Source organism: Pyrus communis, chromosome 14 (assembly GCF_041283825.1).
Source record: "Pyrus communis isolate YQ-2024b chromosome 14, ASM4128382v1, whole genome shotgun sequence".
NCBI lineage: Eukaryota > Viridiplantae > Streptophyta > Magnoliopsida > Rosales > Rosaceae > Pyrus > Pyrus communis.
This window is the reverse complement of record NC_142578.1, coordinates 6,021,575-6,049,370: the sequence shown is the minus strand read 5'-3', so window position 1 is coordinate 6,049,370 and position 27,796 is coordinate 6,021,575. Positions and strand designations below refer to the sequence as shown.

At 35.5% G+C, this 27,796-nt stretch overlaps 4 protein-coding genes across 11 annotated transcripts; 2 read left to right on the top strand and 2 right to left on the bottom strand.

The window, feature by feature from the left end:
* Nucleotides 1-1,365: 1,365 nt before the first annotated feature.
* On the top strand, nucleotides 1,366-3,529 carry LOC137713244 (UDP-arabinopyranose mutase 1). Of its 2 annotated transcripts, none has more exons than XM_068452528.2 (4): nucleotides 1,366-1,797; nucleotides 1,916-2,166; nucleotides 2,426-2,594; nucleotides 3,049-3,529. In XM_068452528.2, the coding sequence occupies exons 1-4, from the start codon at nucleotides 1,489-1,491 to the stop codon at nucleotides 3,364-3,366; spliced, it is 1,047 nt and encodes a 348-aa protein (XP_068308629.2). In that variant the 5' UTR covers nucleotides 1,366-1,488; the 3' UTR covers nucleotides 3,367-3,529. The 2 variants fall into 2 exon arrangements, with proteins under 2 accessions (XP_068308629.2, XP_088540259.1); XM_088684133.1 differs by having other exon boundaries at nucleotides 2,417-2,594.
* Nucleotides 3,530-5,079: 1,550 nt separating this feature from the next.
* On the bottom strand, nucleotides 5,080-6,243 carry LOC148691134 (uncharacterized). Of its 2 annotated transcripts, XM_088684136.1 has the most exons (2): nucleotides 5,389-6,243; nucleotides 5,080-5,302 (listed from the first exon to the last, which is right to left on the bottom strand). In XM_088684136.1, exons 1-2 carry the CDS (start codon nucleotides 6,133-6,135, stop codon nucleotides 5,270-5,272), a joined length of 780 nt encoding a protein of 259 aa, XP_088540262.1. In that variant the 5' UTR covers nucleotides 6,136-6,243; the 3' UTR covers nucleotides 5,080-5,269. The 2 variants fall into 2 exon arrangements, with proteins under 2 accessions (XP_088540262.1, XP_088540263.1); XM_088684137.1 differs by having other exon boundaries at nucleotides 5,154-6,240.
* A 1,155-nt stretch (nucleotides 6,244-7,398) lies between these two features.
* On the bottom strand, nucleotides 7,399-10,496 carry LOC137713245 (SUMO-activating enzyme subunit 1B-1). Of its 5 annotated transcripts, none has more exons than XM_068452529.2 (11): nucleotides 10,410-10,496; nucleotides 10,190-10,285; nucleotides 10,002-10,053; nucleotides 9,696-9,891; nucleotides 9,406-9,485; nucleotides 9,184-9,300; nucleotides 8,912-8,962; nucleotides 8,588-8,654; nucleotides 7,986-8,089; nucleotides 7,806-7,910; nucleotides 7,399-7,715 (listed from the first exon to the last, which is right to left on the bottom strand). In XM_068452529.2, exons 2-11 carry the CDS (start codon nucleotides 10,270-10,272, stop codon nucleotides 7,608-7,610), a joined length of 963 nt encoding a protein of 320 aa, XP_068308630.2. In that variant the 5' UTR covers nucleotides 10,273-10,285; nucleotides 10,410-10,496; the 3' UTR covers nucleotides 7,399-7,607. The 5 variants fall into 5 exon arrangements, with proteins under 5 accessions (XP_068308630.2, XP_068308631.2, XP_068308632.2 ...); XM_068452530.2 differs by having other exon boundaries at nucleotides 10,374-10,491; XM_068452531.2 differs by having other exon boundaries at nucleotides 10,378-10,486.
* A 13,639-nt stretch (nucleotides 10,497-24,135) lies between these two features.
* LOC137713832 (squamosa promoter-binding-like protein 13A) lies at nucleotides 24,136-27,586 on the top strand. Of its 2 annotated transcripts, XM_088683654.1 has the most exons (5): nucleotides 24,136-24,456; nucleotides 24,570-24,615; nucleotides 25,081-25,618; nucleotides 26,241-26,374; nucleotides 26,771-27,586. In XM_088683654.1, the coding sequence occupies exons 3-5, from the start codon at nucleotides 25,194-25,196 to the stop codon at nucleotides 27,448-27,450; spliced, it is 1,239 nt and encodes a 412-aa protein (XP_088539780.1). In that variant the 5' UTR covers nucleotides 24,136-24,456; nucleotides 24,570-24,615; nucleotides 25,081-25,193; the 3' UTR covers nucleotides 27,451-27,586. The 2 variants fall into 2 exon arrangements, with proteins under 2 accessions (XP_088539780.1, XP_068309289.2); XM_068453188.2 differs by having other exon boundaries at nucleotides 24,184-24,615.
* The last annotated feature ends 210 nt before the right edge of the window (nucleotides 27,587-27,796 follow it).

The window sequence follows — 27,796 nt, the reverse complement described above, 5'->3', positions numbered from 1 at the left end:
TTTAGCAGTCTCATATGTTAGATTTTATTTAAGCTTTTCATTACAAATGATTTTTTTTTAATTAACCCATCATTATTTTGGTCTATATTATTGTCTTTAAAATTGATTATTACAAATCAGTGTTGTCATCTATCCGTCATATTAGAATTAACGAAATGTTTAAGTTTTTACAATGTACTTGGAAGTATTTTGGAGGAATCGTTGAAGTAAATGGATTCATTTGCGTGTTTATTGATTTTTTGTCCTTTTTCTTCACTGGATTCGTAGTACCATAATATGTGTAATTCAAGTAACTTCATCAGTTGAAATTATGGGTGCACTTTCCTTCTCTAACTCAAAAAGTAACTTGTTTAGGCGACCAGTAATCCATTGCATAGAGGAGTCTTCTCTTTATTAGCGATCGATGCATGTAGACCATGTGAGATAGAGATAGAATCAAGCATGGCTTTATAGATTGTTGATCCATTACGAGTGCATGGTTTTTGAACAAAAAATAAATAAATGTATATGATCTGAAGAACTTGCACGCAACGGGATGTATGTTTTTTTTTCTTTATTAATTTCTCTCTTCATATGATAAGATAGTGTGACCATGGCACCGCTCAAGTGTTATCCTAATCTATGTGTTACAACATGCATGGTTACATAGTTGGACGACATAATTAATATATTATGGATTAGAAGCAACATATGACATTATAACTGAACAATCAAACGACAAATCATTTGAAAGAAAGGGTTATACACTCGATATAGAAGGGAGGTTTATCTACGCTTAGTACGACATAGTATGGGTATCCTAATTAAATAACACGCTGTCATATAGAAAAGTTTAAACTTTTTTCATAATGGCAATTTTCGTTTAGGATACTGACAAAAATCACATATGTAAGTCCCTCCATATAGCCTACGGGCAAGTTTATTTTTGCCTTTTCCTACTAAGATCCTACAAAAGATAGAGCACAAACACTAAGTAAGCAAGCAAGCTATCTTTGAGGAAAAGCCAATAGCGAATTGCCATGTGTCAACTCGAACATAATGCTAGGAAAATTAAATTTTTTAAACTAAATTTGCAAACTAAATGATGTAGTTGTAAATTATTGGATTATTAATTAAGTCTCGATTAATGTGTTTGTTTCTTATTGGTGACACATCATTTAGTTTGTAATTTGGTTTAAAAAATTTGATCACCCTAGCATTATCCTAATAGTTAACCTCTCAGTTGTAACTCATGTAATTGTCTTGTCACGAGAAAATCTCTGTCAAAAAGTCCCAAAACATGGAACGGCTAGTGTAAGTATAAAACGCTCCCAACATACTAGCGTGGTTGGAGAGTTTAATGTAACCTCCACTCTTTTCATTCTCCTTTTCCTCGTTACCTCAATATTTAATCAACCAAACCCTACGCTCCTCCCTTCTATAAATTCTTCCTCCCCTCAATTAAAATTCCAATCCATTTTCTCTCTTTTTCTCTCAAGATTTTCAGAGATGGCCCAGCTGCTTGATCTGAAAGATGATCTAGACATTGTGATTCCAACAATCAGAAACCTTGATTTCTTGGAGATGTGGAGGCCTTTCTTTCAGCCATACCACCTCATCATTGTCCAAGATGGTGACCCCTCCAACACCATTGCCGTCGCTAACGGCTTCAACTACGAGCTCTACAACCGCAATGATGTGAACAAGGTCCTAGGTCCCAAGGCCAGCTGCATTTCTTTCAAGGACTCCGCTTGTCGCTGCTTCGGTTTCTTGGTTTCCAAGAAAAAGTACATCTTCACCATCGATGACGATTGCTTTGTAAGTTTAGTGCTCCTTAACAATGTTCCTTTCCACGTTTATCAAATGATATGTTTGTATAAATGTGACGATATAAATATTGCACTAACTTTTTTTTATTGGTTGAGAAAAAATGAAGGTGGCGAAGGAGCCTAGTGGGAAGGAGATAAATGCTTTGTCACAGCACATTAGGAACCTGCTGACACCATCAACCCCATTGTTCTTCAACACACTCTACGATCCGTTTGCAAACGGGGCGGACTTTGTTCGCGGGTACCCGTTTAGCTTGAGAGAAGGTGTGCCTACTGCTATTTCTCACGGCCTTTGGCTGAATATCCCTGACTATGATGCCCCAACTCAGCTAGTCAAGCCTCTTGAGCGCAACTCCAGGTTACCACAACCAATCCATTTCCATAGTCAATCTTCTAGGTTTAAGTAATGATATTTATATTTAAGACAAATAAAATTGACTACATTGTTGATGTACTTTTTAATACGGAAGAATCCAATATACAATAATAGAGCTCATTTTTATTAAAAAAAAAAATGTATCAACAATGCAATTAGTTTCGTGTCTAAATAGCATTACTGTTTAGATTTTGGCCTTGGTTTAAAATGAATGAGGATTGAGTTTTTTTAGCTCATGTAGGTATGCGGATGCTGTGATGACAATCCCCAGAGGCACCCTTTTCCCAATGTGTGGGATGAACCTGGCGTTCAATAGGGAGCTGATAGGTCCAGCCATGTATTTTGGGCTCATGGGTGATGGCCGACCCCTTGGTAGATATGATGACATGTGGGCTGGCTGGTGTGCCAAGGTAAATTAGTTCCCAAATTCCCATCCCATTTTAGTCCATTTATGACGTGTTTATTTATATAAAATGATTATTAAAATTATTCTAATTCTAGAATTCCTAGGTGTCATAATTATTTCATTTTCTGACTTATTTATGTTTATCAATACTTACGAAATAAGAAACGGGTTTTATATTAAAATTCATAATCAAATACTTGAAAACTCAAGAATCATATTGATTAGGAGATTATTTTATCTCATGCTTATTCTTTCCTTTTCTTCCCCAACTCATGATGTAAATTGGGGTTGTTTGTGAGCCATTGATACATTTAAGTCTCACAATACTTCAACGACTAATGCTAACATAATTCTTGCTTTCAATTAGCCAATTTGGATGTTTTTATGTGACATACATACACTTGCATAGTTGCATATATATAAGACCCTGAACAATGATATGTGTGTTCTTTCTTCAGGTGATATGTGACCATTTGGGTCTAGGAGTTAAGACAGGACTGCCATACATATGGCATAGCAAGGCAAGCAACCCATTTGTGAACTTGAAGAAAGAGTACAAAGGGATATACTGGCAAGAAGATATGATTCCATTTTTCCAACAAATTGTGCTCCCAAAAGAGTGCAAAACTGTCCAAGATTGCTACATTGAGCTTGCCAACAAGGTGAAGGAAAAGCTTGGCCCTCTTGATCCCTACTTTGAGCAGCTTGGGGATGCCATGGTTACTTGGATTGAAGCCTGGGATGAGCTCAACCCACCGCCTGAAACAGCAAACTAATTGGCTCAATCAAATAGTTTTATATGAAAAATCATCCAAATTGCTAAAATTTACTATTGAGTCGTTATGAGTTTTTACTGTATTAGTAGGTAGTGATGATCACATTGCCTGTTTTAATGTACTAAAATTGTTCCTATAAAGTTGTTCGAGTTGAAAGAGTAAATCTTTATGCGTTGTTATAAATTTTCATAACTGTTTAAGAGTAATGACTTTCACACTTCAAATTTTTTTCTTCTCTACGATCAATCCGTTATTTCTATCTATTGATTCTCTAAGAGGAGTGCGAAAATTCCATTTTGAAAAATGAGCTTTATCGAAAAACTCTCGGTACTATTCACTTTAACGAAAAATCACATTTTTATTCTAAAAAGTCAATCATGGTACTGTTCACTTTCAACATATTTTTGTCATTTTCGTTAAAACTTAAAATTTTCAAACCATTTTCATTAGTTTTTCTTTTCAAAAAAAAACTACTTTTTGACAGGTGGGCTGGTGATGGTTGTTTAGATTGGTCTAAGTGTCTCCTACTTTTCATTTTCACCATGGAAATAATCTTTTCTTACTTTACTCCTTAGTTAAGAACAAAGCTTTTGAATTGCCCAAAATGCTCATGTAACATGGATTTTTAGCTTTCCATCTCAAGTGAAAACAATGCAAAATATTGCGTGTAACAGTAACACCACTTTGAGTATGACATAAAAGGATACGTGCCGACACAAGTTTCCTTCACAGTTAGTGACAATGTACGTTGGCCACTGGCCACTGAGCCGCCCACAGTGTTCTACATGTTTCGCGTTTTTGTCAGAATAAATACATGTACACTACACTTTTAGTCATAAACTTTTTCTCTCTCAGATGGATCAAAATAACCAAATATTCTTCCTCGGTTCATCAGCAACCTCACCAGCTTTTCTTACTTGTTCATCGAACCAGTCAAGCTTTCCTCATTTTCTCAGTGACAGAAGTGCAGGCCAGATGAAGTCAGGAAGAAAAGAAGGTGACAAAGAGAGCGAGAAGCACAAATATGCATTTCAAACAAGGAGCCAGGTTGATATACTTGATGACGGGTACAGGTGGCGAAAATATGGGCAAAAATTTGTTAAAAACAACAAATTTCCTAGGTTACTATCTCTATATCTCCCGGCTATCATCAAATAGTTTTCGAATTTTGAATTTTTGGTATTGATCTTTTTAAGGAAACTGGTATTAAACGTAAGTTTTTAAGTTTTTGTGATATCTTCGTTCTTTATATTTGCTCTAGTACGGAATATATTGGTTAGTAGGTTTGTAGATTTTATACGTAAAAAATAAAAAAATAAAAACTCTACTTTTTACTGTTTTCCGGTTAAGAAAATGCTCTAGTTCAATGTGTTCTTGTTCTGCCTGCTCATGTATTAAACTGGATTTGTTCAACTATTTATGCAGAAGTTACTATAGGTGTACACATCAAGGATGCATCGTCAAGAAACAAGTCCAACGCCTTTCGAAAGACGAGGGGATTGTGGTAACAACATACGATGGAATCCATACGCATCGGGTTGATGAGAATTCTGCTGGAAATTTTGAGGAGGTACTAAGGCATATACAATCATGTAATGTGCCTAATGCTTAAAGCTGTTGGTGATATTTCCACCATGTCACGTATAGTTTGTAGGGTCTTCAAATGAAGATTGTTTTAATATCTGCCCGATAAAATAAATTTGCTCACTCTGCTTTAGAAAAATACCACTTTTTGGATTGTAAATTCAAAAAACAGACAACGTAAATTCACTCATAATAATAAGTAATGAAAAAAAGGGCTCATCAACTTCCTTGGAGAAAAGGATCAAACAAAAAAGTGAAGACGAACGAAGATGATTGAGAGAGCAAACGGGGGTTAGACTAGTTGGCCAGAGTATTGTACTCACCCCATGCACAAGAGTTCGAATCTCCCTCCCTATAAATCATGGTAATTTAGAACTTTGCTTGTCTTAAAAACCAGGATGATTGAGAAACACAACATCATGTGGGAACTAAGATCACCTCGTTTTCATTTCCATATCCAGCAAAGCCTCTGATAGAGCAAATTCCAAATACAATCGAAGCAACAGCAACCACACGCATCGCCATAACAATGCACCTTCCTCCGTTATTACCACCTTCATTGCTATCAACCTTTTTCACTCCTCCTGTCTTCATATTCTCATCAGCCAAAAAAGAAGAAGAACCCGAAGATTGCGCACTCGAACACCACTGAAAACAAACGCCAATCTCTTTGCTCTTACCAGAATCATCATCACCATCAGAACCACCATCAAAAGACAATGATCTCACCTCACTCTCTCGAGCCAAACCATTTTTCCAACCACCCGACCATGTCCCCTCCTCTTTTCCTCCATACCCCCTCTCCTTTTCGCAATCCTCCTCCTCGAAAAGCCTCCTCCCCTTTAGCCTGCCGCTCTCAATGGCAGCCCTCCTCTCTCTCCGTATCTCCTCCACTGCCAAGTCATTACTCCTCACCTTCCACTCTCCTCCCTCTGATGGAGAAACTGTATGTTGAAGTGAACACATGAGATGCCCTGGGGAAGAATCAAGCAGTTGGTTAAGATTTTTGGCCATTGAAAAACCTGATGGGTAATTTGTTGAATATCTCCTCTTGTTTTTCGGGTTTGAGTTTTTGTAAGAGTCCCAGTCTTGCTGCAGACTCATGAACTGCTTATGCAGTTTTGCAACTACGCTCTCTTCTTTTTCTTCTGCTTGGTGAGCTTTCATGGTGGGGTCCTCCTTCATGGTGGGTGGGGTCCTCTGAAATTGTAATTTGTTTTGTATTTTTGAATCTTTTTGATTGGATTAGTGAAGGGATAATCTGGATTAGAGAGAATTTGGTGGGTTAATTTTGATTTTAAAAGTCAGTCAAATATGACTTTAACTTGGATAAGAACCTTCCACGTTCTAATATGACTTCACCGTCTGTTAATCTGGACCATTAAATCACTAATCAGATTTTACAGCTTCCCTTCCTTTTCTGGTCGTCGGATCCGATTCTTTCTATTTTCTTTTATGCTTTTAATTACTTTTACTTTTTAATCAAGAAAGGAAGAATCCTTTTTTAATAGTGCTTTTTCCTTTCCAATTTTAACTCAATTTTTTGTTTATTTCCTCCCAAGTACGAAATTTATCCAAATATAACAACAAACACTGTTAGCTTTTTCTTCCTAATGTGAGATTCATCTAAGTTCGATTCCACTCTCTTATAAATAAAAAAAAATTAAAAAAACTCCCTCCTTTTGCGACAATAAGGAAACATTTCTTAAGATATAGAAAACGAAAGATTTTATTTTGAAAAGTTATCATACGAGTGCAAAAAATAATTTTCTTAGAATGTCAATAACAACGGCCAGTTATAGTAATTAGTTTGCTTCTTAACCACACTTCTCCGATCAAATTCATCAGAAAACTGCAAAATTTAGAACTTCTCTCAACCCATGCATTTCTTTGCACAAGTGAACATCAAATTCACAAGAAAACTATCGTTCAAAATTTAGAGTTTTTCTCACCCGCGCATTTTTTTTTGTCACTCACGGAAAAAAAATGGGCAAAAAATTGGACCATGATCCTTATTTCTCCTCGTATCAATCATATGATCTTAATGATCTTAAAGAGAATGAAAAGAAAGAAATATATCCAACAGAGCAGATTCTTATTATTTTGTTCACAAATTTTGATTTTTCCTCTTTTAACTTTTCCAGACAAATTGAATGCTCCTTGCCCACAACCCATACGACCTGATGACCACAAACAATGTGATCACGACCAGTTTTTATGGTCACAGCTCCAGGTCCCTACCCTCATTCTATACAGCTCCACTCGACAATTTTCAATTTTCCCCTCAAAAAGGTACAACACGAAAAAAAAGCTACGCTCCGTCGAGCCGAAGATTTGGCTAATCAAATAAACAAAGCAAATGCATACATCTGAATCTGTCAACACAAATTCAGATGTATGCATTTGTTTGAAGCTACACTATAAGCAAGATTACGAATCAAGTCAAGCTGACGAACAAATGTAAAATCAGAATTAGAATCATAAATATAGCGGTAGAATTTGTTTGAAGCTACGCTATAAGCAAGATTAGGATCCATGAAAAGGGGTCATCTCTTCTAAAATTCTATCACAAACAAGCATGGTTGCGATTAGGTAGTCTCATACTTCCCAAATTCTTTGAAATATCAAACCTTTTTCCTCTGCAAGGCTGCTTGGCTTCAAGGGTTCCCTGATATGTCCTCGATTACACCCTTTCCATCCATAGCATCGAAGAAGAAGAAATTCTTGACAGGGTCTCCTTTCTCTGATATTGTCTTAATAACCTCCTGAGAAGTTAATTAACAAGATGTCAATATACGGTAACTAACACTTACGCTATAATTTTTTATGTGAAAGAAAATGGATAGGCGGAGCACCTGCCCAAGAATCCCTCCAATGATGGGGCAAACTGGAGGAAACTCTCTTGTATCTGTCACCAATCTTTCCAGGAGCGCATTTGGAATATGAGACTCATTCACTGACTGTAATATTGTCACAAAAGCAAGCATAAGAAAATGCACAACAAACGAACAATAACAAATTCTGAGTACCCATACCTGTGCTTCACAGAGTTCTTTTTTCAACTTCAGAACAGCAGGAAGATCTGCAATTGATAACTCTCCAGGTTTACGTTGCTCGGCTTCTTCAAACCTTTCTACTACTGCAAGAAAGGTGAGGACAGTCTTGCTCAGTCTACTATAATTATAAGAGGATGGTAACCTATTCACACGAGATTTATAATGGATTAAGGGTAAAAATCTTCTTAATGGGAAAATTCAAAATCATTTAACAGTATCCAATTCATACAAGGTGTAGTAGAAGTAGAACAGCAGCATCAGAGTAAGACTAATAAGAAAGCAGTAAATACGATGCATCCTATGACTGAGGCATTCCGGTGGTATTCAAATGATATTTGTATAGCTCATCTCTCTACCATTACCATTTTTGTAATTGTAAATCTTTTTAAATGTAAGAATTTCATTTCTCATTTAGCAATAGCTTTGACACTTTCATGGAAGGACTCTCCATGGCTCCATCCCTCTTCCCTCTGTAAAAACAGGAGTCTTCTCACCTTCCTCTTTTACCATATTGCTATATTTCTTTTACACAACTTCTATCAGAACAAGTAAAAAAATTAAATAACAATAATTAAACACACCTCGCATGGCAAAGTATAGCTTTGAGAATCTCCTGGGAAATGATTTCCAAGGTACTGAAATTGATTCCTGTAATGTAAGATCCATAAGATACTTGATGATTAGTACGCTAGAAATATTTATGATGAACACTACAACACAATTTGCATAAAAACAGATGGCAATCCTATATACATGTTGTATGAACAAGGGTTAATACCACCGACGAATATTAATCTTGTGGTCTTAATTTGATCAGTCCACTAAGGCCTATATTTAATTAGCGTGAGGATGATATGAAATCTAAAATAACATTATAAGAAAGAACAATGACCAACTAATCATACCTCAAAGCTTGGATACTGTAGTTCACATTCGATTGTTTCCTCGTTTTTTATCTGTCAAGAAAAAAGGAGATAAATTTACTCGTTAGAGAATATACACTGACAATGCTATACTTCTCCAGGTGCATGTAATCTAAAATTTCATAGCCCTTGGAAGCTTTGTTGAAGTTATAGTAATGATGCTATCAACTCACTCGACATAAAATGAACGATGAAACTGGGCAACTAAAAATAATGACATTAGTAAAGTCTGAGAAAGCAAATAAGATGATCACTTTCGAATATTTATGGTGTTGCAGATCAACAAATATTTCACCACAGGAGTCTCTACAATCAACAGTATAAAATGCTACACGCTTTGAAGACTTTCGGCATTTTTCATTGATCAATTTCTGCAATAGAAGAATTGAGATGGAAAATAAGAATATGAATTCATGAAAAATGGATGTTTCAAGAAGGTAAATGTTAAACATCAAGGGGATGGGTATGTGTAGTACTTTAGTTGTGAAGGAGCAACAGCTGACAACGACGACATCAAATTTGCTATAGAACTCTGCCCCAAAGCTTGCTAAATCACCTGTGAGATCAAGATGAAGTATATATTCTCAATTTCTCTTCTCGCTGCTTGGACGAGGTATTAGAAAGCATTATTTAACTAGCCTATCTTCAGTGGCACAGAACGGCAAAGCCATGCACTCAAAAATGATGTTCAGCTACACTAGCATTCACTTGATAGCGACAATAACGATACAATTATATTGGAAATTGAAGGCATCAGAGGGCAGACCTTTTTCTACAGAAACACGAACCATCGGATTGAAATCTTTGAGAGAATCACGGCAAAGTTCAGTCAAAGTTTTCCCAGCATACACATTTTCATCAGAAGGTATCAGAAAGTTGGCAGACAGCGCGTCTTCTGTCACTACTCGATCATCCACCAGTGTCAAACTACCAACTCCGGCTAGTACAATGTTCTTACAAAACTACCCAAAAAAAAGGTCACAAAAAATATTAACATGAATGCAACTTAATATTCTAAAACATTCTATCACCACCCCAAAAACAAAATCATATATGAAGGTGTTGAATTTACCTCTGCAACAGTTCCAGTAATTCCACAGACTAATACATGAGCTTTGCTAAGTCTTAAAAAAAAAAAAAAACAAACAAACAAAAAAAAAACAAAATGAATAAAAAAAAGGCAAAAAATAGCTCAAAATTCCAAATATTTCTTTAATTAATTCATAACCATTGTTCATGAAATATTTTAAAATTGCTTACCTTCTTTGGGCGCCAGCACCCCAAACCCTAATCTGGCGATCGTAAAGAGCAGTCTCCTGCTCAGTCAACTCCTCGCCGTCCATTCCCAACCGCAACCTGAAATTTTGGAAAATTAAAATTAATTTCACATTTCTAACTCAAAAAAGTTGAGAGGTACACTGAATAACCCTAAAAATTCAGTTACTTGCAAAATTATTAGTAGGTGGGAGGTGAGAGAAACCCTAGAAAAGCTGAGAATTTGAATTGCTGAGAAAACTGACAGACTGACGACGAGGGGCTTCCGAATTGGAATTTCAGTGTTTTTCTATTTATTTTTTACCCAACTTGTATTGGGCCTTTTTTTGGGTTGGCATGAATTACCCATTAGATTTGGTTGGTACAAACCATTGTCTGAGGCCCACGAATTGGAGAGAATTGTCATGTCATCGGGTGTATAAGTGTGTCTGCATCTCTCATCACGTATCTACGTAACTTTGCACAGATTCTTAGCAAATGCAAATGACGATAACACAGAAATATATGTTTAACCGACAATGCTAATAATTGCGCATACGTTATAATTTGAGTGGATTCGTAACAAATCACGTTATTCTATTACGTAATGTGCAACATAAGATGCGGATGACATGCCTATTAAACATGGGAATTAGTAGAAACTCCCTTGAAACAATATGATTCGTCTTTGCTTCCTCCACAGTGCACACTAGCTGATTTGGTCCAGCTCCTGCAGCAAAATTACCGTTGGGGTAAATCAAATTGAAACCTGCTGTGAATTTGTGAATATACAGTACTCGCTTGCTTCCTCCAAAATGCATGACAGTGCTTTTAGTCCCACTCCTGCAGTAAATTGTTCAGGTAAAAAGCAGATTAATCAGATTCAAAACCACTGTGGATCTGCTTGATTGTCACCATAAGTAAAGTGCAATTCCCAACTAGCCTCCTTCGGACCCAGAAGTGATGGATAATCCTAATTCGCCACTAGGTGTGCCCTTTTTTCTAAAAAGAAAACCGCTACGAATAGTTATAGTCGTGATCGCAGTAAATCAAAACTCAAAAAAATTTGACCCTGTTGGGGAAAACTACTGAATGAATGTTACCTGCATGTTGGTTAAAAACTTGCTTTGGGTTTCATGTCATGGCGAGTGGCCTAATATATAGCTACCTTGATCGTCCAAGCACAAAATCCAGTGAACAATATGGAGAAATATGATCTCATATATTTATTGATAAGAATTTTTAAATGTGCATAGACCATGCATGTATGGAGGTAAAAATATGATCGACCAATGTTTATAAAGAATTTTAACGAAAAGCTTCCGGTACTGTTTATTTTAACGAAAAATCACATTTTTACACTAAAAAGTCAATCCTGATACTATTCATTTTACCATTTATTTATCTTTATCCTTAAAACTTAAAGTTTTCAAATTATTTTCATTATATTTCTTATCTTTATATTAATTCAGGCATTATGCGTTGAACTTTGAGTCCAAGAATCTGAATAGTTTGTGTACCTCCCAATATATTAAAGATTCAAGCTTTGTTCTCAATACCATCTTAAAGTGATTGGTTTGAAATGTGTATTCGTCACATTCGCGCACACATAACTGATTGTTTTACTTTTCTCATACAAACGAACGATATTATTTAGAAAAGAAAAAGGAAAAACTTTGGGTACAGTAATAAACGCCCTGTACTACTATAATTACAAATTTCTTGCATGTACATGTCAATTGTGATATCTTGCATAGTACAACGAGAAAAGTCATTGTCAAAGTAGGGTATAGAGACATGGGTATGAACGTGGCTCGGTCGTTGAACAGTCACTAATCATGATAATTGTAAAAGAACATTAACTAGGTTTAGAATATATGAAAAATAAGTGGACTTGGATCTATTCTGAACCTAAGGAGAGGATTCTCCTGACCAAAGATCTTGGACTGTTAGATTATAATTATTATAACTTTAAATGGACCTTCTTGTCTGTAGCTGTTGGATGAAAATCCAAAGATTCAAGATCTTTGGTCAAGAGGATCCTCTCCTTAGGCTTAGGAGAGGATCCAAGTCCAAGATAAGTGAAGAAAAACGATTGCAATTAAGAATAACATCCATTTTGATGGGCGTTGAAGTGTAATCAGAGTCATTTTTTCATGATTTATTACAAAATGATTGGAAGTTCACTTTTAAAAGGACTCAAGATAGGTAAAGAGTTCAAAAACATGCAAACGACAAGCATAGAAGGAAGTTGTCTGGCAATTCCTGACACGACTCAATAATCTAACACGACACAATACGAAATTAATAGGTATTCGGATCGACACGATAACGAATCGGGTCATTATCGAGTAACCCGATAAGCACCTGTTAAGATAACGGATTGGTTCGGGTATATAGATGAGTAACACGATACACGATAAGCAAATATTAATTTTATAATTTTATAACCCTAAAAAACTACTATAATAATTATATATATTAATTTAACAATTTTATACCCCAATAAACTATAATAATTTTATATATATATATATATATATATATATTAAATTAAATATTAAAAATTGGTGACCATTGGATCAGCTTAAATATACATACCATTCAATTTCTTAAGTGTTATAAGTACAAAATAAATAAATTTAAATCTACTTAATAAATATATATATATATGTACACCATTGAACTTGATGGGATACGAATTCTACGAAACTAATTTCAACGATCCAACCGTCGAACTTGTTTGTATATGCTTCGAGATCGCATTAGCAAAAAATCACAAAATACAAACATTAAGAAATCAAGTAACGGGACAAAAAATTTCGACGGTTATCAACGAAAAATCAGGATTTAATGGTTATTTTAATTCTGATTTTGATGATTTTTTACAACTACACTCATTGACCCTATATGAATACAATGAATGAACTCGATCTTCAATTTAAAATATTTACACTAGTGGGCACCACAAAATCTTATGTTATACTTAATGAAAACATGAATAAACTCTTAAGTGTTAGTGAATCTATTGTTTTGATAAGATACGCATTCTACAAAGCTAGTTTCAACGATCTAACTGTCAAACATGTTTGTATACATTTCGAGATCGCATACGCCAAAAATTGCAAAAAACAAACATTCAAAGATCAAGTAACGAGACAAAACATTTTAACGGTTATCAATGAAAAATCAAGATTTAACAATTATTTTAACTCCGATTTTGATGATTTTTTACAGCTACACTCCTTGACCCTATATGAATACAATGAATGAATTTGATCTTCAATTTAAAATATTTACACTAGTGGATACCACAAAATCTTATATTATACTTGATGAAAGTATAAATAAACTGTAAGTATTAGTGAATCTATCATTTTAATAAGATACGCATTCTACGAAACTAATTTCAACGATCCAACCGTCAAACTTGTTTGTATATACTTCAAGATCGCATACGCTAAAAATCGCAAAAAACAAACATTCAGATATAAAGTAACGGGACAAAACTTTTCGACAATTATCAACGAAAATCACGATTTAACGGTTATTTTAACTCCAATTTTGATGATTTTTTACAGCTACACTCCTTGACCCTTTATGAATACAAGGAATGAATTCGATCTTCAATTTAAAATATTTACACTAGTATACCACAAAATCTTATGTCATAATGATCGATGAAAATTGAAGATTTTGTAAAAAGAAAAACATGCAAGTTTTGAGTTCCATTGGCAAGGTTTAAACTTTTGAGAAAGACTTCACAACCTTGAAAACAAAAACTCTTTCATTTTGCATATCCTTGCACATTTAATATTTTGTACTTAAACGACAAATGTGTTTTAATGTTTTGAAGTAATATTTATGTGGCAATGTGTGGTATGTGCAAATATAAGAAAAAATAAATATTTTTCTTTACAGGTCGGGTCACTTTACTCGTTGAGTAAAGTGACCCGACCTGTTAAGAACCCGTTAAGATAACAAGTGTTACACGAAAACGACACGAACACGATAGACACGGCCCATTTGCCAGGCCTAAAAGGAACATCCATAAGCAATATTATGGTCAACATCATATTAAGCACGTGTTACCGAACACTTACTGGCTGACACAAAGCACAACCACTGCTCTTAACCTTTACCGACCACTATTCCTTAACACAAAACAGATGAATCTAGCCCAAAAAAACCAAGTGTCACCTAGAGATACAACTAATAAGAAAAAGTTGGACCCCAGGTCTTCCACGAATTTAGAACAAAGACATAGCAATTTGATCTAAGGGAGTTCATCAGTTCATTTGATTTGCCGACCTTTATATAAAGGAAGAGGAGAAGCCTGGGAAAGTTAAGTACTTAAGGCTATCTCCAACCGATTGAGCCAAAGGGTCATAGGACTAAAAATAATCTGAAATAACACGAAAATCGTATCCAACCAAGGGTAAGACAAAGAGCTTGTGAGCCCCACTAGGCCAAAATTCAAACCCCACAGCTACTTGGCGTCATGTTGACGCCAGGTGACCGTTGGATTTTTTTTTTTTTTTTTTTTTTTGGGACAAAATTTAAAAAAAAAATTCTAATTTTTTTCCTATAACTACCTAAGCCATTAAACAACATTAAATGTCACATCCCGGCCCGGGACGGATCACTTCCCGGGCCCGCTCCACCACCGTAGCACCATATTGTCCGCTTTAGGCTTACCATTCCCTCACGGTTTTTTTTTTGGGAACTCACGAGCAACTTCCCAGTGGGTCACCCATCATGGGATTGTTCTAGCCCCCTTCTCGCTTAACTTCGGAGTTCCTACGGAACCCGAAGCCAGTGAGCTCCTAAAATGCCTCGTGCTAGGTAGGGATGAGAATATACATATAAGGATCACTCCCCTGGCCGATGTGGGATGTCACATTAAACAACACTAAACAACATTAAACAATATTAAATAACATTAAACTTAAACAACACAATCTCCACCCTAGTACTGCTTGGGGGAGTTATTCACTTTAGCGATAAGTGTCACTCGAAATCTTATTCAAAAAATTATTAGGATTACATCTCGAAAAATTATTGAGGTAGTTTAATTTAAGTAACCATATTAATTCAATTAAAATAATAAATTATGTTTGGCATATGGCCCTTTGGTCCCCTCCATTAGGGATGGTTTTTTGTTATAGGACTCTGTTTGGCCTATGGTCCTTTGGTCCCCCTCGGTTGGAGAAATATACTAGCATTATTCATTAAAATATTAATTTCTTGGAGGGCTATAGGGCTAAAGGGACCCCTCTGACCCTCATTTAGTTGGAGATGGCCTAAGTTCCTGTAACATCCCTAAAACTACATAGCAACATTTCTCACTACTCCAGATATATTGACAAAGGCATCAAAGTGGTTAGGCCAGTACCACACCAAATTCTCTGATACTACTTGTGTTCAATTTTCAAGTGAAGAGAACGGAGCTCTAGTCCTTGATAAATACCAGTTCATAACCCTAAAACCCCTGGTATTTAAGCCCTAAAATCACCGTAAACTTTTTAAAACCACCTTTGTTAACATTACCACATTTTTATGTTAACAATAGTAACTAAAATTATTTTTCTTTTCTTCTTCTAAAATCATAAACCTTTTGTTGCTTTAAACTAGTTTACCATAAAGTTTATATACAGTTTCAAAAGGAGGCGACGTGACGCAAGTTTAGATGTTGAATCTTTAAAAGAGGGAGATTGTACAGTGTAATTGGTAGTTTATTCCCATCTTTATGTCTCTCATCACAATCCTATTTCGAAGATTTGCTCTAAAACAAAAGGTAAGAGCAACTCCACCCCAAGCACATAGGCTGGTCCAAAGTGAAAAAAATAGGCTGGCATCCCTTAAAAACCCTCCAGCCCATCTAAATAGGCTGGCATCCAGCCCAAGCCAGTCCATAGGCAGGCCCAAAAGATGTTGAGCTAGAGACTAGCCTACATGAATCTAGGCTGATGTCATAGCCACCTTAAATTTTTTTTTTTTTTTTTTTTTTTTTTTTTGCTCCGAGTCTTAGCAAAGGGGGCTGTATCCACCAAAGCGAAGGTCGCAGAGAGAGGTCCGTCCACCGGAGATGTTGGGCTCGACTATGATTGTTTGTCCGCAGCGGAAGTTGACGATGGGCGCCGCGGTTGGTCTAACAGGACACCGCAGACGGTGCCGGAGGCGAAGATAACAGCAAGGGTAGAGCAGGAACCGAAGACATGAGCTGGTGGTGGTATAACGACAAAGAGGATGGTGGCGGTGATGATGATGAAGGTGGCGGTGGTAAAGGAGAAGAAGAGTCATTTCGTCATAGAAAGGAGTAGGGATTGACGGCATGGGTGGTGGGTTGGCGTGCTCTGGTCTGCTTCATTGGAGAAGAAGAGTCATTTCGTCATAGAAAGGAGTAGGGATTGGCGGTGGTAAGGGAGAAGAAGAGTCATTTCGTCATAGAAAGGAGTAGGGATTGACGGCATGGGTGGTGGGTTGGCGTGCTCTGGTCTGCTTCATTGGAGATGCATTTGGTTTGCTTCAGAAATTAAAAATCCAATTATTATTTTATAATAAAAATTAATAATATTTTAATAAAATTGACTAGGCTATTTAGTTTTAAGGGTGGACATGCATTTGATCAATTAAACTGTTCATGAGGTCTATCAGTGTTCACTGAGTGGATTAAATGGGCTAGGTGCCAATGCATTTTTTAGAGGTGGACTTGCTCTAAGCAAGAAAGTTAGAAATTGAGTTGTCCACGTTTGACATGAAATATGAGCATTTTGGCGTAGTCGCCTTCACAAAATACATTTTGATGTTAAGAGTTTAGCATTCGATAGTTAGATGATGCACTTTGAGAGGTGATAACAAAATCTATATGAGAATTGGTGGTGGCATGGCAATGCCATGGTGCCAACATATGAAAACTACATTTTAGGATTTCTTCTTCATGGTGGTGGAGGAGTTGAACGAAAAATAATTGAGTGGTGATACATGCACTAAATTCATGCAGACATTGTCACATCCCAACCCAGGCAGGACCACTTCCCAGGCTCGCTCCACCACCGTAGCACGATATTATCCGCTTTGGGCCTCGACTACGCCCTTATGGTTTTGTTTCTGGGAACTCACACGAGAACTTCCCGATGGGCCACCCATCCTAGGAGTGCTCTCGCGCGCTACTCGCTTAACTTCGGAGTTCTCATGGAACCCGAAGCTAGTGAGCTCCCTACCGCCTTGATTTCGGTCAGAGTGTGTCAAACATGGTCATTTTACACGATGTGAATTTTTATTACAATTAGGGTTCTTTAGATATAGACCCTTATAACTCTTATTTTCTTAGAAAAAGAAAAACCCACCTAGTTATAAGGTTCATCTTGCATACAAATTCTGGGGGTCCCAGGTCCTGCATCCACCAAGAACATTTCTTCCCTTAAGCGTAAAACTTCAGATTGTAAGGCATTTCCACTACATAAGAAAAAACTTGAATTAGATCTTGGAAATGCTCGACTCAAATAGATGCTCATCATAAGCTTTTTATTAAGATAAAATCCAAATTTAAAAAAGACTCCCAACTAGAAAAGTAATTGACCTATTATTACAAAATATTTACAACTTGTACAATAATATTCAAAATAAATCAATAAATGTTCTTACTCACCGTAATTACAATAAACAAATAATTATTGTACATATTATTACACCTAACATATATATATATATATACACGTTCAAATGTATATAGTACTACCGTAAGCTCAATATATATATATATATAGAGGAAAAATTAGTATCTCGTCCCTAGTTACTAATGTTCATTGATTGAAACCTTATTAGTTTTCAGATTTTGATCCAAGTTTCTAGCATTAATGTAATGATGAATTTCCATGGCAGTTACATAATTTTTTAAAAATAAAAATTAATAATTGATTTAGGATTTGTTCAGATTTTAATACTCACACATTTATTAAACTCCTAACTAATTTCAATTCAAAGCATTCCAAAATAAATAAATAAAATTAGAATAAGTTTGTACCCATTAGCTTTTTATAAAATGTTCTTCAATTTTTTTAATCTTATATGCACCCATTCATGTAATTTTTTTCAAATTTTTTATCTTAAAATGTACCCATTCTCAATTATACCAATTTGTTATATGTAAAATGTACCCTTTTTTTATATATAAAATCTATTCAATTTTTCTCTAATTCATTTTTAAACTTATATGGGGACATTCTCTTCTTTTGATTTGAGAATTTATCCACGTCAAGTTTAATCGAAGAAATTTACTATTGTTATTAAATCTAATATCTATTACTGTTTTTTGTGTGGTGTTGAAGAATGCATCCATGTTTTCAATAATTTTTTTGTTAATTTTGATGAATGTACCCATGTTCATATATATATATATATATATATATATAGATACACACACACAAAATAGTATAATTAATATTTTTAATCCCACAAATTATGAGTTTTTATTTAAAATATCATTAATATAAACAACTATAAATTTTAATTTTTAATTTAAAAAATATAGTAACATACATATAAATAAATTATCACATTAATTTTAGGGACTTCGATCAAAAATTGAAAACCAACAAGGCTTTAGTAAAAAAAAAAAAATATTGATAATTAGGGACCACATCCAAAGTCTTACATATATGTTCAAACATATTATACTAATTAATATACCTATATGTAAATTTATGATGAGCAAATAACCTTCATTATGTAGGTTTTTTATTTTGTATGTATCATCATATGTATTGGGCACATTATATTATTATATGTACAAATAATTAATAGATAAACTAGTATTAAATAAAATAATAATATTTTTATGCAGGTAAATTATTTTACATATATTGTGTTTGCTTTATTATGTAGATAAATTATTTTGCATATATTGTGGGTAAATTATTTTGCGTATATTGGGTTTGCTTTATTATGTAGGTAAATTATTTTGCACGTCGGGTTTTATGTGGAAAAGATTAAGTTTCAAAGACTAAAGTCATATTTTCATTTACAAATTATTAATTAAATTCCAACTTGTGTATTTTTTTTTGGGTGAAAAATGAGACCAACTAGTGGCTTCGTCACGATAGTCTACTCTTTATGGGGTTGGAAAGATTCACAGAAAGATTTCAACTACCTTGACCACCATCATGCGATTTACCAGCGCTAGGAATCAAACTCAAGACGTGCTGTGTGAAGTATAACCTGAAATTCATATTATTTTTGCTAACGTTTTGGTGCACGAATTTAATGTATCTATCATTATTCAAAAAGATTTACTTACGTTCCTCAATACGTCATCGTGACACCCTAAATTAACATAATCAATATGATTTGACTTTTTTATTGGTACGAGATGTTACGATTGCATATTAAATAAATCTCTCTCATGTGATGACTTGCATAAAACGGTTCACTGTTACATGATATTCCGATGTAATAACACAATATTACGTTACATGTGTTAATATATTATTGAATCTGAACAGTACAATAGCCCGTCAGTTGTTTTTCTCATTAGGTGAGGCGACACTTGGCAAGTAATTAGAGTTTGGTCCCATGGACAGTCGCAATACAGCTGCCCACACTGACAATGTTGGTTGTTGCAGATTTAAAGAACCCCTGTCCCGCAGCTGTAGCATGACGTTTGGGTAAATCTCTGGCATATGACGTTTGGGTAAATCTGTAGCATGACGTTTTGGTAATCTGTAGCATGACGTCTTTAACCCTTGAAGAATCTACACATGTCAACTCGTTTGGATTAATTACTAAATTATCAACTTCTAATTAGTCTTTCTCTAAATTAATAAATTAAAAAAAAAAGTTACTTAGTATTTAATAGTTTAGTAATATTCTTTTTTATTTGTAAATAAATTCTTTATATTTTAATGTAATAAATAACGATTTTAAAACTAATTTATTTCTTTAATCTTTAAAGTAGATATATCGTTATATACAAAAATAAAAATAAACATTCTGTTTTTATCTGTTTATACTGTTTACAATTAAAGTTCCTCACAAAAACAAATATGAAGTTTGTCTTTAAGTTCAAATTAGCCATGATTTTCAAGCTCTCAATTTATTTGGATAGTAAATATGATTTTTTTTCAATCATCTTGAGTAGCTTAGAATATATGGTAAATTATATTTTTTTTCTCTTTAGGTTTGTATATAATTGTAATGTCATACAACATATTTAAAACATTTCTATCTCATATATTTACTTATTATTTCATTTCAATGTCATATATCTGTCACAGTTTCCGTCAGCTCCTCCATTATATGTCTTCATGTCATCGTGGACCCCACTTCAGGCCCCAATTACACTTACCCGATGAACTGCTAGGACAGACTTTCCCGCAACAAAAAAGTGAAATGTTGCACTAAACTTCATGACGGCCACATAGGCATATAACAACTTAAGAAAAGTGTGACAGATGTATGACATTAAAATGAAAATAAACATTAGTATGTGATTGAATTGTTTAAAAGATATTGTATGAGGTTACAGTGAAACACAAATCTAAGGGAAAATGTGATTAACCTAAAACATAATTTATGAAGAAAAACATAATAATGTAATTGATTAATAAAAGGCTAGTTAACGATATTATGGTAAATTGTCGTAGTTTATGATGAATAATCTTTAATTTTATTTTTTTTAACAAATGATATTATCTACACTAAATATGAGGGGGATGTGCTTAGCCTCACAATGGACTAATAATAATATGGTTCAAATTCGCCTTTAGCAAGAATTGAACCTAAAACCTCTCACTTACAAATTAAGAGGAATGCCACTTGACATTAGTACTAAGTGGCTTTTTTTTTTTAACAAACTATATTTACACTAAAAGGGAGTGTGTGAATTTAACATCATGATAAACTAGTAATATACGGTTCAAATTCGCAAATAAAGTCTTTCATTTAAATATACAGTGCAAAATATCATTTATAATAAAGAAAATAAACATAATTCAGAAAAAAAAAACAAGTATTTAATACAGAAATATTTTGGGCCATGAAAATTAAAGTTAGAAGTGAAGTTTATGGAGTCTGACAGCGCCTATCTCCCATTCAATGGGCCTTCAAAGATGCACAGTTGATTACATGAAGTCTCACGCGCTCGGCTAGCTATCCATCCAAAGTCCAAACGCCAAAAATTCTAGCTTCTTGGTTGTCACATTTACAGCGACCACAACTATCCCTATGTTTGAAATTTCAAAGGCAAACAACTAGTAATTGGAACATACCAACAAAAACTTGTTATTTTTGTATTACATTGTACCGTCTCTTTCGTAGAGAAGAGTTTTGGGCATCGCAATGTGGTCGGATAATACTCAAATACATTGAGACATGTTTTTCTGAAGAGCGTTAACTATTCAACTAGTATTAGTATCAGGTGACAATGCATCTATTAAAGAGTGATACACAATATGGTACAAAAATGTGATCTCTTTAATTACTAACAATAATATAGATTAGCCTAAGTGACCATAATGAGTGAGAAAATACATTTATGATTGTGCTAAAATCAGCTGATTTTGATTTTTCATCTAGAGTCTATTTCTCTATCAATGAAATATAGTTTGACATTCATTAAATTGGTGAAATTCTTCATTGTCAAAAGGTTGGTGCTATCCACATACTCCGCTTTACCTCCCACATATTCTTTTAAGTTTTGGCTGTTAAATTGGATGAATTGAAAAATATAAAAAAAACATAAATTAACAAGGAGCATGTAAAAAGTAAAAATGGGTGCGTCTATATTACCACCATGTCAAACTTGTCAATTTGATTGCAACAATCCCAATTATTTGTAGTGAAATGATATCATTGACATGGCACATTCAAATAGACAAAGAGAATTTGAATAATAGACCTTTGGCTAATTGACTCCTTGACCTAAAATTGATGTAAAGTAGTAATGTAGTTAATCAAATTCCACTGGAAATGTGATTCATGTTGAAAATGCTAGTCGGTTAATGAATGCCCACAATGATATTAAAAATCTTGGTAGATTTTTTCAATACCCACATAAATTGGATTTGCAACATTGGCAGATGAATGAAAACATTGGCAGTGTTGATATGTGGACTTGGAAATGAAGGAGATCATTTTCAAAAGGTGTGTTGTAAATTTTCAACATGTAATAATACGGAGTTGCTCTACAAATAGAACACTCCGACTGCTATCGATAGATATAGAAAAGAGAAAGAAAGAAAAGATCAATAACATCATTATCTATTCCTACCTCCTTTATTTGTCATCCTCTTGTGCTATAGTTACAGTGTAATATTTTACACCTGCTTCACTCCTGTCATTAATAAAGGTTATCTCCCTAACTTTGACCTATTTATAACAATTCATACTCAAAACTAGTCCCACATTATGCATGTTTTGCTCTCAGTCTTTGCTTCCAAATCTTCTTCTTCTTCTTGTTCACCACCTAACATAACACGGAAAGATCCTTCTTTTAATGTCCCAAGACAGATCAGTACATATCTAGTTGACAAATGTACAATTATTTTATTTATGTTTTGGCAATTAAGGTATGCAATTATTAATCCAAGCTATTAAGGGACCCCATTCAGTACTAACCTGGAGACAGACAGCCGAGCATAAGTCTGGCGCTAATAATTCTAAAGTTGCAATTCAAATGAAAGCAACGCTTTTTGGGCCTTAGGCTCATCTCAAGATAATACCGCACATTTGTGTGAGAAGGTAAAAACATACGGCATTATGTTATTGATTTGGAATATTAAGACACTGACGTATTCGGTGTAGGTAAATACTTAGAGCAGTTCCACCGCTGTAGGTAGGGTAAGGGCAAAGCTGTTAACTTGCTCTTACTATAAACTCAGAATCGTACTTGCCTTTGTATACTTTCATTCGTTGGGCAAGAGCAAGAGCAAGACAGATTACCATCACAAATATTTTTTATTTTATTTTTTAAGTTGCTTTGCAGGCCTTATCCTCCACGTGTCATGAACGCCTTATATTTCCGATCAAATTTTCAAACACTCTCGTCATGCCACATGTCATTATACATTAATAATGTCTGCTCCGATTTTTTATAAGATTCTTGATCATTCATATAGTGCAACTTGTCCTTATCCAATCTTCTGGTTTCCTTATGTAGTGCCATGCACCAAACCCTCAAGCAAAGCAACGTCTTCCCTGATCGACTAAATTGCCTTCTCAGTTCTCACTCATTTTTTTGGTAAAAAAATGATTTGGAAAGAGGAAAACAAATATAAAAGATTGTAGTAAGAATCAATATTGAGTTGTGATGTGAGGAATGAAGAAGATGATTGGATTTTTATATATAATAAAAAAAAATCCTAATTTTTCCTATATTTTTAATTTTTTTTACCATGAAATTTGGATCACCAAGACGTGCCACGTGACACATCGATAACTTCATAAAATAGAAATCCAACAACTCAAGAATTGCCATGCCATAGAGCCGTAGTTGGTGATTGTTGGACTGTTGTAAAGGGCACCACGACAACAGAAGCTGTCAGCCCACTCGCCAAGTTCACGAGTGTATTGCCAGACAAAAGAAAAAAAGAAAAAAAAAAAAAAATTAAACAACGTAGCTGACATCAGCCTTGCACGCTAACGCAAGACCGATCATAAGTTGCTTAGGCTTCGAGCGGACTTCACATGGCCCACCACTTTCCCTCTTCATCAAGGCTCGTTAGAGTATTTCTTTGGATTTGTACAAAAACTTTATGGCCCCAACCCTCGCCGTCCACAAAAAGGTGGACTTGCTCTTAGAAGGAAGGGTTAAATATGGGTTGCGAGTTTCCCACTCGGCAGGAGAGGAGCGTGGGGTGCACGAGAGGGGTTTGAAGTAAAAGGAACCCAATGGAAGGACATGCCATGAAATGTGAAACACAAGGCCACATGGTTTTTTCTGAGCATCCATTCTTGTACTTCTTTTTCTTTGGTTTGCAAAAGTCTGAAAGCCACAACAAGCTGTCACTATTTTCCCTTCTCTCCTCCCTCACCAATTTCATACAAACCCTAAAATGTACAAGAATAAATATTTTTAAATAAAAACTCGATGACCTTGGCCCCTTCTTTCTAGTGCTGCTTTAAGCGCGCCCCCCCCCCCCCCTCCCCCTCTCTCTCTCTCTCTAAAACTTCACTAATAAATCCTCTCTCTACAGTCACATTACATTATCCACTCACTCTCTCTCTCTCTTCTGTGTGTTGTGCAGCAGACACCTTCAATGGCATTTTGCTGACAGGTAAAATCAGTGATTCTTCACTTATTAACCTAACACACCCAACTAATCATAGCTTTAGCTTTATATTTTATTTCCTTGACTACCCACTTTACTATTAATGGAATCTATGTCAGTGAATATATGGCTGGAAAACCAGTCTTCCATCTGCACAACTTATCTGTAAGTTTACTCTCTCTTTCTCTCTCTCTCTCTCTCTCTCCCTCTCTCTCCTCTTGTTTGTTTTTGTTCTATTTATTTGTTTAATATGATCTAAACTAGTAATGTTTTCCATCTTAGATTCCCAATTTCTTGGAACAACACTGCTTCCATATCATTAATTTATTGGAAAGAAAAAAAAGTCTCTTGACTTTCTAGTTTGGGGTTCTAAAAAATTGCAATGTCCAGAGCTGCATTTCTTGCTTTCCTACTTTGTGTTTTCTTTGTTATGGAGTCAATTCTTGTCAATTCTGCATATTGCTGTTCTGTATGATATAATACATTAATACCCTTTTGAATTTAAAAGTTCATAAGCTAATCCGTGATTAGATCTTTGCCTAATTGGACTTTTGATGTGGTTAATTTGGTAATTTTACTCTGTTGATGCTGTTTATACTGTGAATTTTTGAAATTATATTCTTATTGAAGGTGATACAATTACAAATAGCAAGAAAGAAGCTTAATTGAGGAAGGGAGGGTGGGGAAAGCAAAGAGGAGGTAAAGTAGTAGTAGAAGCAGCAGCTTTTGAAATAAGTGCTTTTATGGACTGGAACTTGAAAGCAGCTTCTTGGGATTTGTCTGAACTAGAACAAGAAACCTTTTCCAACTTGGACACTACAGTTGATGGGTCTAGCAGCTTTGGAGATCATAGGACCTTCAAAGGAAGCAGCTTTTCTGTTGATTTGAAGCTTGGTCAGTTGGGTGGTTCTGGGAATAATGACCTGGTGGATATGCCGAAGGAGCCCGTTCCGAGAACTACCTCATCATTTTCGCCTGGACCATCAAAGAGGTCTAGAGTGGCTTACAGCGGATCTCAGATGGTTTCCTGCCTCGTTGATGGATGCAATTCGGACCTTAGTACTTGTAGGGATTACCATCGGCGGCATAAGGTCTGTGAGTTACATTCTAAGACTCCTCAGGTCACGATTAACGGAAACAAGCAGCGATTTTGCCAGCAGTGTAGCAGGTATAAGATTTTACAACAATTTTCATTAGTCTTGTAATGTTGATTTTCATTTGATTAAGTATTTGCATATGTTGATTTCCACTTCGATTTTATTTACACAATGATCATTCAAAGATAATGTCAGTTGGAAGTTTGTTTATCCTTTTGCATTCTACTGCCTTAATGGATGATCATGTACTTTTGTTTACTGCTATGATTGTAGAGATATCAGATTTAAAAATGTGCACATTGAAGGTCACTTTACATTTCGACAATGCTTTATTAGGTTCTTTCTGATTTAGGATTTAGCGCGAGGATCGTTATTACTTGTGAGATAAAGGATGAGCTGAATTGATTATACATTAGATATCAAATGTTGTCTTGAAAATCGTTAGATAGGATGGCGGCTAGACTGAACTGAATTTTTTTGTTCTAGCTGCTAAGTTGTTTGGTTATAGAACAAACTGCAAATCCGTTTTTTTGGTAGCTCCTAATTCTAGCCTAGATTAAATTCAGGGGTAAACTAACAAATGTTCAACTCATATCTATGTATTCGTAGCTCCGTTCGCATGAGTACCCTCTGTTCGAAGCCACGATCTGGCAAGGTCAAGTTCCTCACGCTCCGTGCGCTCTTTTGTTGCAGGTTCCATGCTCTGGAGGAATTTGATGAGGGAAAGAGAAGCTGTAGGAAACGTCTTGATGGACACAACCGGCGGCGAAGAAAGCCTCAACCAGAACCCTTGTCACATCCTGGGAGTTTTATGTCCAGTTACCAAGGTTAGCTGCAACCTTTGTTTTTGGGGAGCACTTGGTGGAAATTAAAGCTGTGAAAGCAGACATTTTATACGAACATCCACTTGGTTGAGTGCTTCATCAACTATGTCTGGTGGTCCTGCCACAGTTGATGATCTAGGGGCCACTAGCAGATCCATCTCTTCAAATATTTTTATTTTTTATTTTTAAGATTCTTCCAAACTATTAATCTTCCTGTCAAGTGCTGCTTAATTTCTCTGCTGTCACTCAACTGATCATAAATTACAACCTTGTTTGAGTGTTTTTAATTAAACTTTCGCACGAACGTGCGGGCTCAAGTGAACGGATGCTGAGACGGTAAGTTGAGAAAAAACCAATGCGGATTTCTTGCACTAAAATTTGTTTTTCCACTTGTTGCAGGTACCCCCCGATTGTTGCCACTCTCTAGTTCACTTGTATACCCCTCCACAAATATCGTAAACCCTACCTGGGCCGGCATTGTCAAAACTGAGCCAGATTCTGGGATTCATAACCACCAACTGCCAATGATCGATAAGCAAAACATGTTCCTTGGGTCCTCAGACAGCACCAGCAGCAGCGGTTACAAGGGAGGAAAGCAATTCTCACTCTTCCAAAGCAGCGACAGCTCCCCAGTCCACCACAACCACCAAACATCTCATCATCACAGTGCTTCTGTCTGCCGGCCCCTTCTCAACACCATTTCATTCTCCGAAACTGCTGGTGGTGGTGGCGGTGGGACAACAAAGAGCAAGACGTTTTGTGACAGGTTAACAACTCAAACCCACGATTCGGACTGTGCTCTCTCTCTTCTGTCATCACCGCAGACGCAGCAGAGATCTGAAATAGGTTTGAGCCACATGGTGCAGCAGCCTAATTCAATCTCTCTGATGCAACAACGATTTGGCCCCGCGGGTCTACACGGAAACAGCAGTTCCATTGAGCCCATGGATTCAGTTCTGGTCTCCAATGGAAGTGGTGATGCAAACGTTCATTGTCCCGGAATGTTTCACATTGGCTCTGATGGGTCTCAGGGCAGTGGGAATCAACACCCTCAAACACCTCCATTTCATTGGCAGTAGCGAAAATTATTTGTAGGATTTCTAGATCAGTTGTTTCGGAATGGAATTTAGAACCTCATTGTATGATTTTGGAGGTCTTTCTTTTGTTCATGTAAACATAAATATATTATTTTTAAAGTGACTGACTTTTGAAGCAGATGTTTTTTAAATCAATTTTTAGTAAACATAAAAATAGATCTTAGAAAGCACTTAAAGTGCTTTTGGAATTCCAAATCAATTCACCAAAAGTATTTTCAAACAAGTCCTATATTTATCATGGATAAAAATGTTTTTGCATTCACAATTTCTTAACCTTCCAATCACTTTGCCAAGTTTGCATTCTTAATTGTGTTGCTTTCAAGGGAGC

Coding starts and splice junctions, on each gene's coding strand:
- LOC137713244 (XM_088684133.1), top strand. CDS start 1,489: ATGGCCCAGCTGCTTGATCTGAAAGATGATCTAGACATTGTGATTCCA. Junction 1,798..1,915: donor CCATCGATGACGATTGCTTT/GTAAGTTTAGTG, acceptor GAAAAAATGAAG/GTGGCGAAGGAGCCTAGTGG. Junction 2,595..3,048: donor GGGCTGGCTGGTGTGCCAAG/GTAAATTAGTTC, acceptor TTCTTTCTTCAG/GTGATATGTGACCATTTGGG.
- LOC137713245 (XM_068452529.2), bottom strand. CDS start 10,272: ATGGACGGCGAGGAGTTGACTGAGCAGGAGACTGCTCTTTACGATCGC. Junction 8,655..8,911: donor TACAGTATCCAAGCTTTGAG/GTATGATTAGTT, acceptor CTTACATTACAG/GAATCAATTTCAGTACCTTG. Junction 8,090..8,587: donor GCTATACTTTGCCATGCGAG/GTGTGTTTAATT, acceptor CCTTTCTTGCAG/TAGTAGAAAGGTTTGAAGAA.
- LOC148691134 (XM_088684136.1), bottom strand. CDS start 6,135: ATGAAGGAGGACCCCACCATGAAAGCTCACCAAGCAGAAGAAAAAGAA. Junction 5,303..5,388: donor GATATGGAAATGAAAACGAG/GTGATCTTAGTT, acceptor CATGATTTATAG/GGAGGGAGATTCGAACTCTT.
- LOC137713832 (XM_088683654.1), top strand. CDS start 25,194: ATGGACTGGAACTTGAAAGCAGCTTCTTGGGATTTGTCTGAACTAGAA. Junction 25,619..26,240: donor TTTTGCCAGCAGTGTAGCAG/GTATAAGATTTT, acceptor CTTTTGTTGCAG/GTTCCATGCTCTGGAGGAAT. Junction 26,375..26,770: donor TTTTATGTCCAGTTACCAAG/GTTAGCTGCAAC, acceptor CACTTGTTGCAG/GTACCCCCCGATTGTTGCCA.